A 19,853-nucleotide genomic window follows, 5' to 3' on the forward strand; every position below is an offset into this window, starting at 1 on the left:
CATCTGTACAATGGGAGCCTCCTTACCCAAAGGGGTCTCATGATGATTACAGGAGATAATATAGGGAAAGTGCTTAACGTAGCTTGACAAATGCTAGCTATTATAATAAGAAATATTAATTATGGCTTAGATCCATTCATCATGAATGTCCCCCCAAAATAAGGAGATTGTACAGACCCTGAAGATTTTTACAAAGCTTCTAGTTGTAGAGATGAGGAAACTGAGACATTGAGGGAGAGGAAGGAGTGGCCCTAAGACCCACAGGCAGGAATATGGCCAGCAGCCAGGTGTCCCAACTCCTCTGTGGACTGGATCCCGATGCTCCAATCCTCAGCTCCTACGAGGGCCCTGGCTGGGGCAGATTCCAACCTGCAACACCCTCGGCTGTGGGAATCCTGATGTCTGTGTCACCAGGGAGCCTCCCCCAAACACTGCCCATCTGGAACATAAATAGTACCCAGAGGGCTTCCAGTAGAGGGCTCTGTCCACAGCAGGCACTCAGTAGAGCCCCAGGCATGACTTGACCCAGGTCACATCTTTGCTCTGGGCCTGTTTCCTTAAGTGGAACAAAATGGTCTTTAAGAACCTAGTTTTTATATTCCATGGTTTCAAGAACTGGGTTCAATTAACCATGCAGTGGCTAGAAATCTCAGTTAACTGGAATCTTTCCCAGAAATTCCCTCCCTGGGAGAAATAGGCAGAGCTCAAGAAACTAATAACCATCCACTGTCCTTTGCAGTTCTTCCCGGTTTAGCAGGTGTTTGGGATCATTTCACTCCCTTGGCTACTCCCCTACATTCCTGACCAGCAGACTGAGGCTCAGAGCCACCTGAGGTTTTCCCAACCAGGACCAGAGCTCAGAATGCAGGTGAGAGTCAGCATTGAGAACAGTGTTGTGCACAGGGCACAGGTTCCACAACAACCCACCCACAGGAAGCACAAGACAAGACACAAAAGTTTGGCCAAGAACGGAGCCCTGGATCAGGAGCCTGGAGGCCTGGGATAAAGCCTGCGCTCTCCTCGTCCCTGACTGGCTCAGCCAGGGGGCCTGTCAAATGAGGTGACTGGATAGCAGATCCCACTCCCTGATAGACTCTTACAGCTCCTAACCCTCCCAGAGCACCCAGCATGTGGGACTGGGCCTATAGTCTCTGGGCCCTGCACCCCAAGAAGACACAGATAATGCCTTTGGTTATCCTATGTCTTCCTAAGTCCAACCACAGACCAAAGCAGAATAGGCTTTCCAGAAATGTTTAAGGGGAGGAAGAAAAGAGGAAGGGAGGGAAGGGGAAAGGGGAGGAGGTAGGGAGAAAGGAAGGAGGGAGGGAGACAGGTTGCCAGGCAGGTAGGCTGAAGTCCTCCTCCCAGCACTAACATCCTATGATTCCACAAAGCTAAGTTCTAAGGCAGTTAGTTCACCAACACTGTCTCTTAGACACCATCCCATTTATGGTGGAAACACCACAGGGAGAAGCAAAGGGAATTAATTTCAGATGTGAAATGACATGTGAACCCCTCTCTGCCTAAGCCGGGCTGACTGCCCCAAGCCCAGGCCCTGAGGTCCGCTGTGAGAAGTCCCGCCTTCACAGCAGAAGCCTCAGTGATGCTGGTGTCGGAGGCCACAACTCGCTTCTCTCTGCTAAGCTCACCGCCTGACATGTCAGTGCTTTCCAGCCCAGAGCCTATGGTTCCGACTGAGGAACATGATACAGCAGGATTCTGCAGGATTCAGAGACATGAGAGGAAGAGGTCTTTATAAATAACTCCTGGTTTAAATGGAGCTGAAAATAGGGAGACAAAAGAGGAAGCCAATTGCTAAGCACTTATTGAGTCAATAACATTGGCTTGGAAGCCATAGTGCAAGTGGCTGGTTTGGTTTATTTCCTTCTCATCAAAAGAGCTAACGCAGGATTGAACCTGGGGGCACCAAGACTGCATGTTTGTCCGAGGATGTGTCTGAAAGGATGTGGTGCTTCTCAGATGATGACGTCTCGACTAAGACATAACCCAGGCCTTGCGTTAGATCTCTCGGTGTCACAGAAGAACCTGTTGGATGGTGTGGCTTGGCTGTTAAGTCCCTGGACCTCTTGAGATCACTTTCTTCACTGGAAGGTCTAGTCACTGGCTTGGCTTCTAAGCTCTGAGATTTAGCTAGCAATTCATAGCTAAGTCCTCGATATAAAACTCAGGAACCAAAAGTGTGAATAAAATCTTGACTGGGCTCAAGTGTCCTGTGAAGTGTCCTGTCTCCACTCTCAGTTCCATTCTGTGTAGGGCCTTCCTTCAGCTGCAACAAGGGCCTGAAGTTTGTGCTCTCTCTCGGATGACAAAATTGGGTGGAAATGTGCTTTATTCACTTGCCGTCCCCAGGGCCCCAGATCTTGGGGTGTGGCCCAGCAGCATGCTAGCCAGGGCAGGTGGAGGCATTGGGCGGACGCACCAGTGGGGGCCAGGCCAGGAGGCTCAGCACAGAGCTGACTCTGCCCCGGTTCCTAACCCTGCCTCCCCACCCCAGGATCCAAGTACAGGGCTGAACTACGGAGGGAGAGACAGCCTGAACGCCAGGCCCCCACGCTGCCCGGTTCGGGGCTCCCAGTTCCACCGGGAGGGACAGCAGGAGAGGAGGCGCCGCTTGCCGGGCAGCCTGGCCGGCAGCCATCAGCAGCAGCTGCAGGTGCCCGTGTGCACGCGGAGGATGCCTCGGCTGTGCAAGTGCAGGAAGTTGAAGATCTCCGAGGGCATGGCGTGGAAGCCGGGACGCGGCTTGACGTTGTCATAGTAGTGGTGAGTGATGTAGAGGCCCGAGGGGTTCATGGGGAAGGCCCAGAAGCCGAAGAGGTGCACCTCCTCACAGAGCTCCAGCGCCGCAGTGACCAGAATGAGGCCGGTGCTGATGCGCTTGGCGCGCACCCCCAGGCTGAGCCAGTAGCGCGACACGTTGACCAGGTACTGCGGGTGGAAGTAGTAGACAGCTTGCGGCGACTCGAAGTCGTCCAGCACATACTTGACGCGGATGGACACGTCGGTGTTGCGCGTGTTGTAGAAGGCAGGCAGCAGCACCGACGCGTTCTCGTACACCTGCAGCACGCGGTAGAACGGCCGCCGCCACTTCTCCAGCTTGTGGAACCTACGCAGGGTGCGAGTGAGAGGTGAGCGCCCACTCCTCCGTGCCCCCAGGCCCCTCGCTTCCCCACCCTTGCACCCCGGGGCTTTGCAAAGGACGGAAGGGACTAATAAGGCCACCTGCCTCCTGACACCTCACGCACCTGTGCAGATGAAGGTGAGACCTCTCTCAGGGGCAGTTGAGTTCTTGTAAGTGGGTGCAGGAAAGGGCAGTTGGGATCCAAAGGGACAGATATCCAGGGTGTGGCTGCAGAGGGCAGGGCAATGCTGAATCCAAAAGGATGAGGGTGGCCCAAGGGAGGCTCAGCAGGGAAGTGGCTGCGGGAGTGGAGGCTTGCTCTAGAGGCCTCACGCCATTCACCTGTACTGTCATCCCCAAGCTCCCCAGGGACAAACCCCAAATGCAGCTGCCTGTCCTGACTCAGACGCTTCCTCTCCTGCAGCCTCCGTGTCTCTCTCACACACTAGTGTGTTGTTATTTTTAGAGACATGGTCTTGCTCTGTCATCCAGGCTGGAGTGCAGTGGTGCAATCATAGCTCTATGCAGCCTCGAAATCCTGGGCTCAAGCAATCCCCCCACCTTAGCCTTCTGCGTAGCTGAGACTGCAGGTGTGCACCACAACACTTGCCTATTTTTTTTTTAATTTTTTGTAGAGACCAGGGACTAGCTATGTTGCCCAAGTTGGTCTCGAACTCCTGGCCACAAGCCACACTCGCCTCAGCCTCCCAAAGTGCTGTGGTTATAGGCATGAGCCACCACGCCTGGCCCCATTTCTTTACATTAAGCAGCCTTCCCTCTTGGGCCCTCTCTCACGTCTCTGAGCACTCCTTCACTCGGTGACTTTGCTGTCTCTTCCCACCCCTTAAATAGCTGTTCCCTGGGCATCTGATCCAATTCAATGACCCCCTCCTCTCATCTCCCACTGTCCTCTCCTCTTACATGTCCTCTGACCTGGTTGGTGTGACTATGCCCAGGGCTAGGGTTTCAACACTTCCCCTAAAACCTTCCACATGAACCCCAGGAGGGGAGCCAGGAGGAGAGCTGAGATCTCAGTGTGAGCTTCTCCCCAGTACCTCCTGGACACAGCCAGGTAGGGAGCTGCCTGCTCTGGTCACACCCTGGAAAGCTGTCCCACCCATCTCTAGGTGAAGGTAGTGTAGACCAGCACCGTCCAAAAGAGCTAATGCAGGCCACATATGGAATTTAACAATGTCTGAGTAAGCACATGTGAAAAAATAGAAATGGGTGAAGTTTTTATATTTTCTTTAACCCACTATTTCGAAAATACTATTACTTCAACAAGTAATTAATATAACAAGTTAATTAGATATGTTATCCTGTTTTTGTATTAAGTCTTTGAAACCCAGTATGTGTTTTACACTCACAGCCAGCACATCTCCAGACTAACCACACTTCCAGTGCCCAGTAGCCGCATGTGACTATTGGCTACCATTTTGGACAGTGCAGCTCTAGAAAGAGGGCCACTAACCTCTCTGTGATGATGCTGGGGTTCACAGTGACCACATCCGTCTTCACCCCCACGTCCATGGTGTACTTCTCTGAGATGGGGGGCAGGTTGCACCTGCAGAAGAGAAAAGGCAGCCCAAGGTGGTTGGTCATTCAATAGGTCGGGCTGGGGAGGGTGCAGGGGGAGGGGAGGGATGGTGATCGTGTGGGCAGAGGGATGCAACGGCAACCAGCTAGGCAGGTTCTCTGTAGCCAGGTGATAAGACAGTGGTCCTTCTGCTCCTTATCAGGCACTGGTACAGCCAACAGGCCTTGCTGAAGTTCCAGACATATGGGGCAGAGAAACCACCGGTTGTAAAATGCAGTTACAAGCTTGGGTAGTCCCTGGACCTCTGGAGGATGGGATTATGGCTCTCAGAGGACAGGTGCCAGGGGAGCATCTCCTTTTCTAGGGAGCCAAGACTTCTCTGAGGAAGCAATGCTTGAGCTGAGGTCTGAAGGAGGAATTGAGCAAAAGTCCTGTGGCAGGAGAAGGGCTAAATAAACATGGGATATGTTCGAAGATGCACCTTAGAAATGCAACACATATTGCATGCAAAAGCAAGTTGCCACCATTTGTAGAAAGCCCCATAGTAGGAAGAGTAATAGCCCCCAAAGGCGTCCATGTCCTAATCCCTGGAACCTGTGACTATGCAGCCTTACGTGGCAGAAGGGACTCTGCAGCTGCAATTAAGTTTAGGATCTTGAGATGGAGCCATTGCCCTGAGTTATCTGGGGGAGTCCAGTGTCATCACAAGGGTCTTTATAAGAGGTGATGTGACAACCAGGGAGACAGAAGTATGTGGCAACAGAATTGGAGTCAGAGAAAGAGACTGGAAGATACTCCACTGTGGGCTTTGCCATGGGCCAAGGAATGCAAGGAGCTTCTAGGAACTGAAAAAGGAAACAAATTCTCCCTGAGAGCCTCCAGAAGGGAATGCAGTTCTGCAGACACCTTGATTTTAGTCCAGTGAGACTTCTGACCTCCAAAACTGTAAGATAATAAAATCTGTGTTGTTTAAACCACTAATTTGGTGGTATTTTTTATAGCAGCAATAGGAAACGAATACGACCCCAAACAAGCACAGTTTAACAATACATTGTTCAGGGGTACATCTACATATGACAAAACAGTTTTTAACAATGAGAGAATGATTAAGTACTCAATTCAGGGTAGCTATACCTTCAGGGGGAAACAGAGGTAGAATGGGAAGGAGCACACCAGTTGATACAAAGGCTCCATACAAACATTCAACTTCTTAAATCAAGTGGTTGGTCTACAAATATTCATTTTATTGTTTTGCTTCATACTTATGTGGTACAAATATTCTTCGCATCAAATACTACATAATGAATGAATGAATGAATAATAAATTTTGAAATAAGCGGGTGTTAGCCAGGTGAATGTGGAACTCATGAGCGTTCCAGACACAGATCCTGTGCAAAGGTCCTGTGGTAGATGAGAACAGGAAGCACCCAGGAGTGACTGTGGCCAGGTGACTGGAGCACAGGCAAGGTGGGAGTGGTACAGGCTGAGGGCAGAGAAGGAAGAAGGGGCCAGACTATAAGGGACGGTGGGCCATGTGAAGAATGTGGCCTTTCGTCAAGGAGAAGCCATGGGTTTAAGGAATAATTGTGCAGAAGAACCCTATTCTATAACAGGACCAGGACTGTCACCTACTTTATGATCCAACCACACCCCTGTCTATCAGACCACTATGAAAGGCAGGTTTTATATTGTCCTTAAAGATTGAGCATGGGAGGGGGAGGGGTGTCTGTAGTCAATTACCATTTTTTGAGCATCTGTGGCATGCCAGGAACTTTCGTAGGATTATATGAGACATCAATAACCTCGGGTGGCAGATATTAGGCTCACTGTGTTGCAAATGAGAAACCAGGCATTCAGAGGGTCAAGGGACTTGCTGCTATTAGGTGGTCAAGGCAGGGTGGAGGACGGGCCTGTCTGACTCCAAGCCTAGGTCTTGGGCCTGTCTGACTCCAAGCCTAGGTCTTGTTCCTAGTGCAATAGCATCTAGGACATGCCTAGAACAGGACGGAGTCTCAGGGCATCTTGGCGTGCACATACAGGCACCCAGCAAGGCTTTGCTGCTGCTGCACTGCTATGACGATGATGACGATGAGGATGGAAGGGCCCACAGCATCTCCAAAAGTAGCACAAACAACTGTGTGCTCTTACAGATCTTAACAGATCTTAGGTGGTGGGACAACAGACAAGCCCCTTTGAGGGAGACGTTTACTGTCATATTATCGAGCTAGAGAAATGACTTGGTATCACAGAAAGAATGCAAGACCAGAACTGTATCCCATTTCTGACTATGACTAGCCCCATGACCCTAGCAAGGAATATCATCCCCTCCCAAAAAATTGTTTTTCATCTGTAAAATGAGAGGAATATTTTAAAATAACATTTTCCTTATAATAAAACTTAGTATGTGTCCTGCATTGTTTGAAGATTTTAAACATATTAATTCATTTATTCCTCATACTGACCCCAAGGGGTAGTTACTATTATCATCCTCATCTTTCATTTTAGGAGATAAAGGTGGAGTGGCTAGGTAACTTACGCAAAGTAACACAGCTTTTTCTAACTCAAACCAGGCTCCCCAGCTTCAGAGCCTATGGACAGAACCACTATACGCTCCACTTCTTAGCCCTGAAAATCACACAAGTCCATTCTTTCATTCACGCCTTCATTCCTTCATTTAAGACTAATTTTTCTGAGTAGTTATGTTGTGCCAATTACATCAGTTACTGTAAATAGAAGTTCTCTTTGTGTTTCCAATCTGCAAGAGCGAGACCACTCAGCGGGTCCCTGGTTATAGGGTTGGGTGTTAAAGGCCACATGATAGGTGGACACCAGGTTCCGTGGGAGCCCAGAAAAGGGTGCAAGTGGGTTTAGGCAGGGAAGGAGTGGGTGATTCTTGAGCTAAGCTTGGAAGGACAAGTGGCAGTTGGCAAAGCAGGATGTAGGGGCTGAGGAGACAGCATTCCAGGCAGAGGGAACAGGACCTGGAAGGGCAGTTGCTGGCATTAACTGGGCTCTAATGGTGTGTCCAGTGCTGGAGGCACTAAGAGCTATACAATCATTATGTGATTTAATCCCATAACTGATGGAGCTGCTATCCTTATCCCCATTTTGCAGATGAGGAAACCAAGGCCCAGAAGGGTGACATGACATTCCTGAGGTCATGTGCCTAGCAATGCTGGAGCCTGGATCAAAGTTCAGGGAGACCCCAGAGACCTGGGCTTCTCCCCAAAAGACCATCTTGAAAGAGGCTTTCCCTGCCTTCCCTGGCAGGAATGTGGCTGGGATAAGGAGTCAGTGAGGGCCAGAGATTTAGGTGTTGGAGGAAGCTTAACCTCCAATGCTGGACTCAACTAGGCGTCCACAGGGAGCATGTGGGCAGACTCCAGATCACAGAGAGAGGTGTGTCTCTCACGCTCCGCCTGTGACAGGAGGTGATGCAGGGTGTCCAAGGCTTCCTTCTTCTAGAGACAGGGGCTGGGGTTGGACAGCCAAGAACCCAAAATATGCAGGAGTCCCTTTATTTTAGGACCTCAAATCACACCAAACCTGCTCTACCCTCCCCAACCTGACATCGACTGAGTGGCCCGAAGATTGTGGATCCATGCTTCATGCGACCCCACTGCAGACTCAACCCAAGTCTCTTTGCTTTAAGCTCTTATTTTCAACCCACCTTCTTCACCCAAGCTAAAGATATAAATGAAGATCCACAAAGAGATAAGAGGGGGGCTTTACGGAAGGAATAAGTGCAAGGACCAGTCTCTGGCTTAGTTAAAGCCAGGGTGAAGCCAATATTGGTGTCTGCCACAAGGCTGCCCTGGTTCCAACCAGTGCTTCTGGAAGGGTAGCACCCACCCAAGGAGACGGTGCCCAGAGGATCTCCCGACACAGCTGCAAGCTCCTGAGTCCTCAGTGCCTTCAAATCTGTGATGTCCTTTGCTCTTAACACATCTCCCATTGTGCAGATGTGGAAACTGAGGACCTGGGAGTTCAACGACTTCCCCAAAGGGATGGAGCTGGAGAGAAGAAGGGATATCCCAGACCTGAGGGTCTGCAGGGGTGGGAAGTAGGGATTACTTGCTTAAAGGGTAGCATTAGGGCACCGGGGGAAGAATATGGAGGAGGAGGGCCACGGGGTAGCAGCAAGGGCAGTGCCAGGGTTTCTTTTACCGGAAGACGAAGTCGGCGCTGTTGATCTCCCTCCCGCAGCGGCTGTTCTTCAAGATGCCTCCGTTGCCCACCACAGCACACTTCTTAAACTGGGACCGGTAGTAGGGCATGTCCTGGGGGAGGCACAGGCACAGTGTCAGAGCCAAGCCACCCCCTGCCTCGACCTGCGACTCTCACCTCTGCAAGCACACCCACCTCTATTAGCTCCTGGCCCCAAGAGGCAGCCTTGTGGGGAATGTGGGAGGAAAGCGGCTTTCCACTTTACAGATGGGAAGAGTGGTTGAGAGTCTTGTTACTATTAGATGGCCCCAAAGGCCACTCCCATCCCTGACGCCCAGGGCCTGCTAGGCAGCTTTCCTCCTGGCACACAGCGGCTGGCAGCCCTGCACGAAATGGGCCAGGCCTGCAGCCTGGGCTTCTGGTGGGACCAGCAGCCAGGCGGGGTCTCATGGAGTATCACGCTGCCCTGGGACCATCAGGAATCAGGCTAAATTTAAGGGGGACTTCTGTGGGAGACTGTCCTTATTCGTGGTCCATTTTCCCTGGATGGACAGGCCCAGTGAGCCAAGACAGGGTAAACAGGGGCATCTCATAGCCAGTGGATGAGTAGACTGCACTGTTAGACTTGTACCAGAGAAAGGAAAAAAAAAAGTCATTTTCAGAAAAATCATCAGAAGTTTATTATGTTCTATATGGCTGTTTCCTAAGCTTCTGTAAGTTAAGAATTACCTGGGATACTTTCTGAAAATATAAATTTCTGGGCTCCATCCCAGCACCACAGAATCAGAGTCTCACAGATAGGAGGCTGGGAAGCTGAATCTTTTACAGACACAAAGAGATACTTACATTTAGAGAAGTTCAGGAAATGTGATTCTATGTCACATTGTTTTAATTCAGGGACAAGCGAACTACATATAGCCCGTGGGCCACATCTGGCCTACCGTCTGTTTTTGTGTAACTTGCAAGCCAGGAATGGATTTCTTATTTTTAAATGGTTGGAAACAACCCAAAGAAGAAACTATTTTGTGATACATGAAAACTATGTAAAATTCCAATTTTGGCATCTAATAGGATTGAAAGTGTTACTGGAACATAGCCACTCTCATTTGTTTACTAATGTCTGTGGCTGCTTTTGTGCTAGAATGATAGAGGCGAGTAGTAGTGACAGCGAGACTATGAACTGCAAATCCTAAAAGAGTTACTGCCTGGTGCTTTCTGGAGAATGTCTGGTGAGCCCTGTTGTCTGTCCCTGGCCTTCAGCGGTCCATACGCCAGTTCTCCTTGGATCTGTATGTCATACTAAGTTGTGTTACACCCACTGGCATTACCTGCGTGAGATGCAAATCCACCTGCTGTCACCAGCCTCATGTTCCAGGCCTTGTAAGACCCACCTTGTAAAGGTGTCTCAACACCATCCTCCCTTAGGGCCACAGTGAGTGAGAACACGTTTGACACCACTCACCTGCAGCTCCTCCCCCACATCCCCAGAATGCATGAGTCTTACCTATACACTCTGGTACCAGTCACAGAATGCAGGGAACTCTGGGTTTTGTTTCGCACTCAGCCAAGAAGCAAGGCAGCCAAGGCCTTCAGATTTCATCCAAAAAGACCTCCACATGACCCCACTCAGAATTTCTATAAACTACATTCACTGAGTGCTGTCCTGGGCCCAGAGCTCTCCCGAATGTGGTTATGAACACACCCATGCAACCTTCCTCCTCTTCAGAGTCCATACGCCACCTGGGTAATTGCCAGAACTGGCTGAAAGCGCAGGTTCCAGCGCCCCTTCTCTAAGAGTAGTGCGGTGAGTCTGCACCAACCGTCAGCCCAGGTGATTGCAGGTGCTCAGCATCAGTGATCTGAACAGTTCACGTCTGCGGCTCCCTCACTGCGGTCCTCAATGGCCAAGGTCAGTGATCTGAACCATTCAGGTCTGCAGCTCATTCATTTTCTGGTCCTCCATGACCAGGGAGCCACCGTGCCAGCCCTGCACAGCCTATCTCCAGAATTCTTTTATGTGAAAGGAAAAAAATAAATATCTATCTTGATTAAGTCTCTGATATTTTAGATGTTCTGTTATAATCAGCCAAATCTATTCATAGTCCAAGCCCCAGTGTTACAAATAAGGAGATTGAGGCTTTGAAAGACAAAGTATCTGCCCACGGTCATCCAGTGGGCTGAATCAGAGTCTAGATCTGCACTGGGTTGTTCTTTTTTGTGCTCACAACCTCTGCATGTGCGTTTGCTCTTGTGCCTACCTTAGGTCGGGGACAAATGCGTTGTCATTCTCTCCCTATCTGCAGGATATCCTCTGCAAGCAATGCAATACCCAGAATTTTCTAGTCACTTTCTCGCCAAAAGTCACTCAAATCATAGCCAGTTGGCAGTCATGGTTCTCAGACAGAACCCCCAAAGAAACCCAGGGGGTGGGCTTCTGCACCTCAGACAACTGGTCAACCAGGACCAAGACAACTGAGTCCGGAGGACAGTGAGTAAGTCAGGCAAAACCCCAGGGGCATTGCCACGGAGGGCTACTGCTGGGTCGGCTCCCTCGCCCCACCCAGACCGCCCCCGCCCAAAGCAGCACCTTGGGAAACATGCGGAAGATCTCCTGGTTGATGTGGTAGATGCCACTGGTGTCCACCTCATACTTGAGCTTTGTCCCCAGGGGAGTGTTCTTCTGGGTGGTGAAGAGAAAGGCAGGGGCATTGCAGCACCTGGACAGAGTAGACCTGCCAGGCAGGGAGACAGGCAGGAAAGATGTGATGCAGGAAAGACGTGATGCAGGAAAGACGTGATGGAGGGCAGAGCACAGCCTCACGGAGAACAGAGGGGTGGAGCCGAGGCCTCTCCTGCCCACCCATCCCCACGCTCGCCCCCACCCTGCATGGAGCCGAGGCCTCTCCTGCCCACCCATCCCCACGCTCGCCCCCACCCTACATGGAGCTGAGGCCTCTCCTGCCCACCCATCCCACACACGTCCCCACCCTGCATGGAGCCGAGGCCTCTCCTGCCCACTCATTCCCAGGCTTGCCCCGACCCTGCACCTCTGCTCATGCTGTACCCTCCCTTTTCAACGCCTCTCCCAAGGCCCCTGCCTTCTGCCACTCATTCAGGGCCCAGGCCAGGTTTCTTTCCATGAAGCCCCACCCAGCTGCCCCTGTCTGCACTGTATGGAACTCCTCGACGGAGCCTGAGTCCTGGCCACTAATAGAGGGTGAGGAGGAGCTTTCCAAAGAGCTCCCAGCCAGGCCTGGCATGGAAACTTGGGCTGCCGTCCTGGTGTCAAGAGGCCTGGATTCTCGCTTCTGCTCTGCCCCCACCAGTTGTGAGGCTACTGGAAGGTCTCTCTCTTTCTCTCTGGGCCCTAGTTTCTTCATACAGGCTTGGCTCTTCTACCTCTAATCCTCTGTAATTTGTGATTCCAGCTTGCAAAAGCCAGGAAGGTTTTATGCTTTTTTTTGGTTTGGTTTGGTTTGGTTTGGTTTGGTTTTGAGACAGGGTCTCACTCTGTCATCCAGGTTGGAGTTCAATGGTGCGATCTCGGCTCACTGCAATCTTCGCCTCCTGGGTTCAAGCAATTCTTCTGCCACAGCCTTCCAAGTAGCTGGGATTACAGGCAAGCACCACCATGCCTGGCTATTTTTTTTTTTTTTAGTAGAGTCATGGTTTATCCATGTTGGCCAGGCTGGTCTCGAACTCCTAACCTCAGGTGATCCACCTGCTTCAGCCTCTCAGACTCCCAAAGTGCTGGGATTACAGGTGTGAGCCACCATGCCCGGCCTATAATTTTTTTTTTTTTTAAATTTCACCTCTTGCAGGTACTTCACTGGGAAGCCTAGCTGGCTCCCAGTCACAGAAAGCAGAATTTCCTGTGGAGAGCTGGGTTTCAGAATGTAACTGAGGCTTCCCAGAGAGGAGGCCAGAGGCCTGGCAAGGCAGGGCCATGGATTGGCATTACAAACCAGCATCTGGGCCTTTTAGCTTTGCTAGTTCAGAAGCTCAGTCTTGTCAGTCCACTGGAGATCACTCCTATTGAGGGATACTGACTCACACTAACCAAGCTCATAAGTGACTGATATACAAACCAGAATGTCAGTGTGCCTATTTGTAGGCAGCAGGGTGGGAGAAGGCCTGTTACAGGATTCCTTTCCTGTAATTCGAATGCTCATGCCTGCCTTCTAGCACCCACCTGCCACTCCCTCATGGCACCACGTTCCTGCCAGCCTGAATGAAGCATCTCATCATTGTTCCATGAGCTTGAAATGAGAGCAAAGGGAGGCAATGACCAGCCTGGAAGGTTTTCTCACTTACAGCATGGCAAGGCCTGATGTCACTGCCTTTTCTCACACCTGAAACTGCTCCACACCCCTCACGCCCGGAGCGCCACCCCTGCACTGTGCTGTCTTGTCCCTGCCAAAGGCTCCCACACTCATCCCTGTTTTTCTCTTGCCACATCATTTCCCTGTTGCTTCATGTTTCCTGAGATATGTGAGTCCTGCTGCTGAGACTTTTTCTTTTTTTTTTTTTTTGAGATGGAGTCTCCAGCCCAGGCTGGAGTGCATTGGCATGATCTCCGCTCACTACAACCTCCGCCTCCCGGGTTCAAGCAATTCTCCTTCCTCAGCCTCCCAAGTAGCTAGGATTACAGGCGTGCACCACCACACCCAGCTAATTTCTTTGCATTTTTAGTAGAGACAGGGTTTCACCATATTGGCCAGGCTGATCTTGAACTCCTTTCCATCTGACCTCAGGTGACCTCAGGTGATTCACCCGCCTTGGCCTCCCAAAGTGCTGGGATTATAGGCGTGAGCCACCATGCCTGGTCCACTGCTGAGACTTCTATTCTGCCCTAAGTCTGGACAATAGGCTTTTGCCTCTCACTGACCTGGTCCAGGCTGAGTGTTTTATCAGCCATACTCTCAGTGTGTCAGGTCTCACTCGCCCCCAGGGGCACCTCTGTGCAGTGTACACAGTAACATTTCTAAGGGGCCAATTGGCAGCACAGGTTATGGTTCTATTCTCTATTCTCCCAGCACTTTGCTCAAGCTCGTGTTCTGTTTTTTATGATAGGTGAGTCTCTGCAAACTACTGTCAGGCCTTTGCTGGGTTTCCGTAGTCTCCCAGAGGCCTCTGGCACCTGATCTTCAAGTGTTAGCACTTTAAACATTCACATTTCTGAAAATGTGCCTCTTAAAACTACTACTCTACCTCTAGACTTGGTCTGGAGCTGCAGCAAATTGGAACAAATGATTTATAAAGAAAAAGCTTAGTCATCTTTGCTTTTCACAATCTTGTGCAGGACTCCTTCATGCTTAGAGCTCCTCAGTACATTTAAACTTGGACCTGAGTGCTGAAATCCAGTATAGACACAAATTGCCAGATTACATCAACTCCATAAAATAAGGTCTACCTGCACTAAAAATAATCCCATAAGCTCACAGAACTTTAGAGATGGAGAAGACCCTAAAGTTCACCATCCATCAAAAAGAATTTTTGGACATCTGTTGTTTGCTGAGTTCCCACAGGACAACTTTAAGATGCAGCTCTTACCTCTCTGGGATTTTATAATCTGCTCATTTTGGTTAGAGAGCATTTATAAAATAATCTGCAGCAGGGCTCAAATGTCTCATGGAGGCTGGAAGAACTCAAATGCTCTGAGAAGCAGAGAAGCTACTGGGTCAGAGCGGCTGCCCCAGGACAGGGGAGGTGAGGACCAGGAGGCCATAGAGGATGCGTAATGCACCTTCACACAGGCCTGCTGGAGACCGCCGGCACATGCTTCCCTGCTAATAGCCTCAGTGAACCTCAGCTGTGTACTGGAGATGGCACCACCAACCTCACAAGGCTGCTGCAAGGACTAAGGGAGACAAGGTGGAGGACAGCACCTGGGCAAGGTGCCCGCCTCAGACTGCATGTTGAATCAGATCCCCCCCACTGCCCGGATTCCTAAGCCCAGTCAGGGCCTGCTCTGGGGAAGATGCCCGCTGAGAGCTGGGCCTTGCAGGACAACGGAGACCAGAAGAGGTGGCAGTGAGTAGAATCATACAAGGAGAAGGGAGGACAGACGAATCATAGATACTTGAACTGGTTGGCCTCAGAGATGTTCATCGCCCATTTGCACATCTGGAGGCTCTTCCACCTGTCGAACAGCTCTGACTGCTTCACCCTTGGGAGTAGAGGACAGAAGAGTATATGAGCAGGGCAGGCGGGACACAGCGCGATCATTCCCAGAAATGCTCCCGCCTGATCTCCCATAGGCCAAGTCCAGTCCTGGGGCTGGCCCTTGGCATTGACCATGTTTTCTTTTCTTTCTTTTTTTTTTTTAAGACAGGGCCTCACACTGTCATACAGGCTGGAATGCAATGCAATGGTGTGATCTCAGCTCACTGCAACCTCCGCCTCTGGGGTTCAAGTGATTCTCGTGCCTCAGCCAACCGAGTAGCTGGGACTACAGGTGCGCCACCATGCCTAGCTAATTTTTGCACTTTTTGGTAGCGATGGGGTTTCACCATGTTGGCCAGGCTGGTTTTGAACTCCTGACCTCAAGGGATCCTTCCGCTTCGGTCTCCCAAAGTGCTGAGATTACAGGTATGAGCCACCGTGCCCACCTGGTATTTTCTTATTTTCTGTATTCCTGGTGCTCTGGCACCTGGTGCCTTGCTAATTCCTAGTTAGCAAACAACTGTCCTGCAAGCGTGCCTTTCATGTGCAAACCAACCAATCGGAGCCCACACCCTCAACCACCTCCTCATTGACAGGCCACCATCCCCTCCCCGCCCCCCACCCTAATCATCCCAGGGCCAGGTATCGGACAAACAGAGGCAGTCCCTATGTCTCAGAGCCTGCCAGAATTATTCAAACTAGCCAATCCTAACCTGGCTACGCTGCTGACCCTGCCTTGTCCATTCCTTCCCACAAAAACCTCAATAGTCTCACCCACGCTTTCCCCTCACTGCTGCCTCCTGACCGGCCCTGGGGCTGCCCTGCAGGGCGTGCCTCCTGTTTCTAGGGATCTGTGAGTATAACATCTTACTTCATGATGGTCATTTTCATGTCTGCGTGTCCTACCATACCTGATTAAAACAAATCCCAGAAACACTTTGAAACCTTCTTCCTCACGTGCCCACCCCCCAGGGCTTGCATAGTTCTCTTGGGAACATCTGTCTATAAAGAGAGTCAGACCCCAGTGGAACACCCATCAAACACCCACACAGTTCAGCACACAGTAGGGCTCATGAGCAGGGCATGCCCTTCTCTTTCTCCCTTCTCAAGGGTGGATCACAGTTTCCAAATGACAGAAAGGATGAGATGAGAAACCTGAGACTGCCCCTTCTCCCTGAAAAACCCTCGGCCAGCCTTTATGCTAGTTGGCATTTAAACATCTCAGCATCATGACATTCTAAAGCACTCTCAGGAAAGGGAATGTCTAAACCACACAGCATTCTCCCTTTGACCGAAACCTGCAAAAAGAACTCATTTTTAATTTACACATTTTCATCGACTTATTTATAATTATGCATACATATAATCGTTTCAGTGTTGTATCCCCAGCTTCTAGAACAGTGCTTAGCAAAATATAGATACTTGATAAATATTTATTGAGTGAATGACTGAGCCAAATCAAAAATACAAATTCCCACAAACATTAACTGACCAATATGAGATCCTCATGTACATTAACCTCAAATAGTCACTCACCCTTCTTATCCGTTTCTCTCCTCTTTCAGCAGTGCCTAACCTCAGAGCCAAGTCCACATTCCCAAGCTCTCTCTGCCACAGATCCGCTTTAGCATCTCCGTTACCTATCCCTATCTTTAGTTACTCCTTCCCCATTTCAGTTAGGAAATTGTTCCTTGCATCCTACCCAATTCCTTCCTGCTTTCACTTACACTTGGTTTTGCGGGTGATTCTCCTATTCTACAGAAATGTCCAGAATTCTCTAGGATCCCAGCCGTTGAAGGTTCCAGCAAGGCCCTGGCCTGGTGAGAGTCGTGAGATCCAGAAAGATCCAGGAGGCTCCTCAAGCCAGGTCAGCACCCCCTCCTTCTTAAGGAAGGGAGCACAAGACATGTTATACAATTGGGCGAGCCGTTCCTGATGAACTCTAGATCTTTGGCAAAGAATTATGCATCTTTTTTTTTTTAAGGGGGATCCTATGGTCAAATATAGTTGGGGAAAGCTGAGCTAAATAAAGTTAAATGCTTTTTTTTACTGCAAGTCTTCTCAGATCCCTTAATATGTTCTCGTATATTGTGAATTTCCAAGGAAAGTATTGGATCATGGGATCCTTTTTCCATTGAGTAGTCCGAAAGATTGTAATTCTACAATAAAACTGTGAAATGCAGACAGATCATACACTCCTTAAAGGTAACACCATGATTTCTCTCTCTTGATCATGCACAGTCTCCACTTTAGGGCCAGGCATTCTGTAGCTGTTTGGGGTCACCTGGCTGTGGACCACTAAGAAGCTTGTTAGTCTTGGGTGCTGGTGCAGAGAGGAGCCCTTGAAAGGAAACTGTCCTGGTTTGATCATAAATGGGAAAGTGCCCAGCCTTCCGGAGCTGAGTGTTACCAAGAAACTATTATCACTGTGGCTCTTACCTGGGGTCTATTGAAGGGCTAAAGGAAGTGCCTGTACCCCCTGATTTTGTTATAGGCAAAATCCATGTCTATCCACCCATGTGCATACCTTTGGGGAGAATCTGAAGCTTTCTTCAGGTTCCTACAGGGGTCCATTATTTCAAAAAAAAAAAAAAAAAAAGCAAATACCCACTTTAAAAACCCTTTTTAGGCCGGGCGCGTTGGCTCACACCTCTAATCCCAGCACTTTGGGAGGCCGAGGCGGGCAGATGACCTGAGGTCAGGAGTTTGAGACCAGCCTGGCCAACATGGTGAAATCCCACCTCCACTAAAAATACAAAAATTAGCTGGGCATGGCAGTGTGCACCTGTAATCCCAGCTAGTTGGGAGGCTGAGGCAGGAGAATCGCTTGAACCCAGGAGGCGGAGTTTGCAGTAAGCTGAGATTGTGCCATTGCACTCCAGCCTGGGCGACAGAGCAAGACTCCATCTCAAAAGAAAAAAAAAAAAACCCTTTTTAAAAAAGGGTTCATTTTGCAGAGGCATGTCCTGTGTTTAATTGGAGGTGGTAACAGTTGTCCTCAAACAAGGCAAGCCTCCCCTACAGGAAGAATACATGGCTGGTGGGGGAGGGGTGATTGCAGGAAAAGCCATGGAAGATAGTAACTAAACACATGGATTTTGGAACTAGTGGGACTTGGGGCTAAGACCCAAGTCTTAGTTCAGATACCTGCTAACTATGAGGCCTCAGGCTGGTTATTTAACCTCTCTGAGCCTCAGTTTTCTCATTTATAAAATGGGTGTAATAATAGTCTCTTGCCCTCCCAGATTTGTTAAAATAATTAAATAGGATGATGTGATAAAAGACTAGGCATGGCACCTGACACACAGAAAGCATCCAGTACATATAAGTTATTATTATTGTTAAACTGAACTGCCTTGACTATGCTCACTCACAGCCCCCTGTACTTGCCACTTTTGTAAAACCTATGACTTATCATGACTCCTGATCTTCCCCACTAGACAGTAAATACCATGGGGGCAGGGTATCAAGCCTGCACTCATCACTGTAACTCAAGTGCTAAGGCACATAGCAGATGCATGGTAAATATTTGTTGAGTATACCAATAAGTTAATGAATTAATTGAAACACCTGAGTTCAAATCAAGTCTCACTATTTGTTGAGTATCTACATATGGCAGGAACTAGAAATACAGTAGTGAACAAAACAACCCCTTGCTTCCATGGAGCTTACTTACCAATTCGGGAGGAAAATGGAAAACAAATATATAATGCCTTGCCAGGAAGTGGCAAGTGCCGGGAAGGAAAGTGAAGCAGGGTAAAGGGACAGGGAAGTGACTGTTTCAGACTGAGTGATCAGGGAAGGGTTTCCTGAGGAGGAGAACATTGCACAGAGACCTGAAATGACACAGGAGTGAGCTGTGTAAATATCTGGGAAACGTGTATTCCAGGCAGAGAGAAGAGTGAGTGCAAAGGCCCCAGCCTGGCAGCTTTCCTCCTCCCACACTGGCTGACAGAAGGCAAACCTTCCTCGCAGCTTTCCCAAACCTCCCCTCTCAGGAGCTCACAGGGTATGAGGGAGAGGGGCCATCATACAGCGACACCCTGGCTCACCCACTGCCCCCTGCCCCTCCCCACTCTCTGCAATCCACAGGCCCCTAGAGCAGCCCCCTATATGGCCACTGCTTCAAATCCCTTCTGGAAACACAGCCGTGGCAACACTCTAGGCGGGGTTCCAAGCTCTACTGTTACCAGCGTCTGGGCCCTACTCTCTCTGCCTCCAATGCCCTCATCACACCCTGGACCAAGGTCAGGGCCTGGGACACCCAGCCTTGAATCCTGGCTCCATCCCAATCTTGCAGTGTAACCTCGGGCAAGTCATTTAATCTGAGACTTAGCTGCTTTATCTGTAAGATGGATATAATGGCTGGCTGCTGCCCTTCCAATCTTAAAGGTTGTCAGAGAGCTCAAATGGAATAATATGTGTAAAAAGATTTTACAAATTGCTTTACAAATGCAGAGATCATCTTTACTTTAAAGATGAAGGGTTGACCCCAGGCACTTTTCTTCTTTCTCCCAAGACACCACTAACATTCCAGCAGAGGAATAAAAAAGGTACAAGCCCATAGACGAATAGAATGACAGGGAAGGGCATCTCAGTGGAAGAGAAATTTCAACAAGTGTATGGAAGTACAAGGGAGTGGCACAAGGACAGGATGACACAGCCCAAGTACCTAGAGCCAATCTGCACATGGAAAATTCTAAGAGGTGGGTGGAGGATGGGGAGGGAGCATGGCCCTAAAAATGAGAATCAGTTGTGAGTCTGTAAGCAGAACCATCAAGCCTACACTCCCCCTACCCCACCAAAAACCATGGCAGCCAAATGCTTAATGTCCAGCAGAGG

General features: G+C 49.7%; 1 protein-coding gene across 1 annotated transcript in view; it reads right to left on the reverse strand.

The window, feature by feature from the left end:
- Positions 1-934: 934 nt before the first annotated feature.
- ST8SIA5 (ST8 alpha-N-acetyl-neuraminide alpha-2,8-sialyltransferase 5) overlaps positions 935-19,853 on the reverse strand; it is a 79,007-nt gene continuing 60,088 nt past the window's right edge. The window contains exons 4-8 of the mRNA XM_024235964.3: positions 14,929-15,015; positions 11,434-11,578; positions 8,847-8,959; positions 4,614-4,706; positions 935-3,127 (exon numbers count right to left, since the gene is read on the reverse strand). Coding sequence (XP_024091732.2) covers positions 2,659-3,127; positions 4,614-4,706; positions 8,847-8,959; positions 11,434-11,578; positions 14,929-15,015 — 907 coding nt within the window. The 3' untranslated portion in view covers positions 935-2,658. The remainder of the gene's footprint in view (positions 3,128-4,613; positions 4,707-8,846; positions 8,960-11,433; positions 11,579-14,928; positions 15,016-19,853) is intronic.

The sequence above is a fragment of the Pongo abelii genome, chromosome 17 (assembly GCF_028885655.2).
Source record: "Pongo abelii isolate AG06213 chromosome 17, NHGRI_mPonAbe1-v2.0_pri, whole genome shotgun sequence".
Lineage (NCBI taxonomy): Eukaryota > Metazoa > Chordata > Mammalia > Primates > Hominidae > Pongo > Pongo abelii.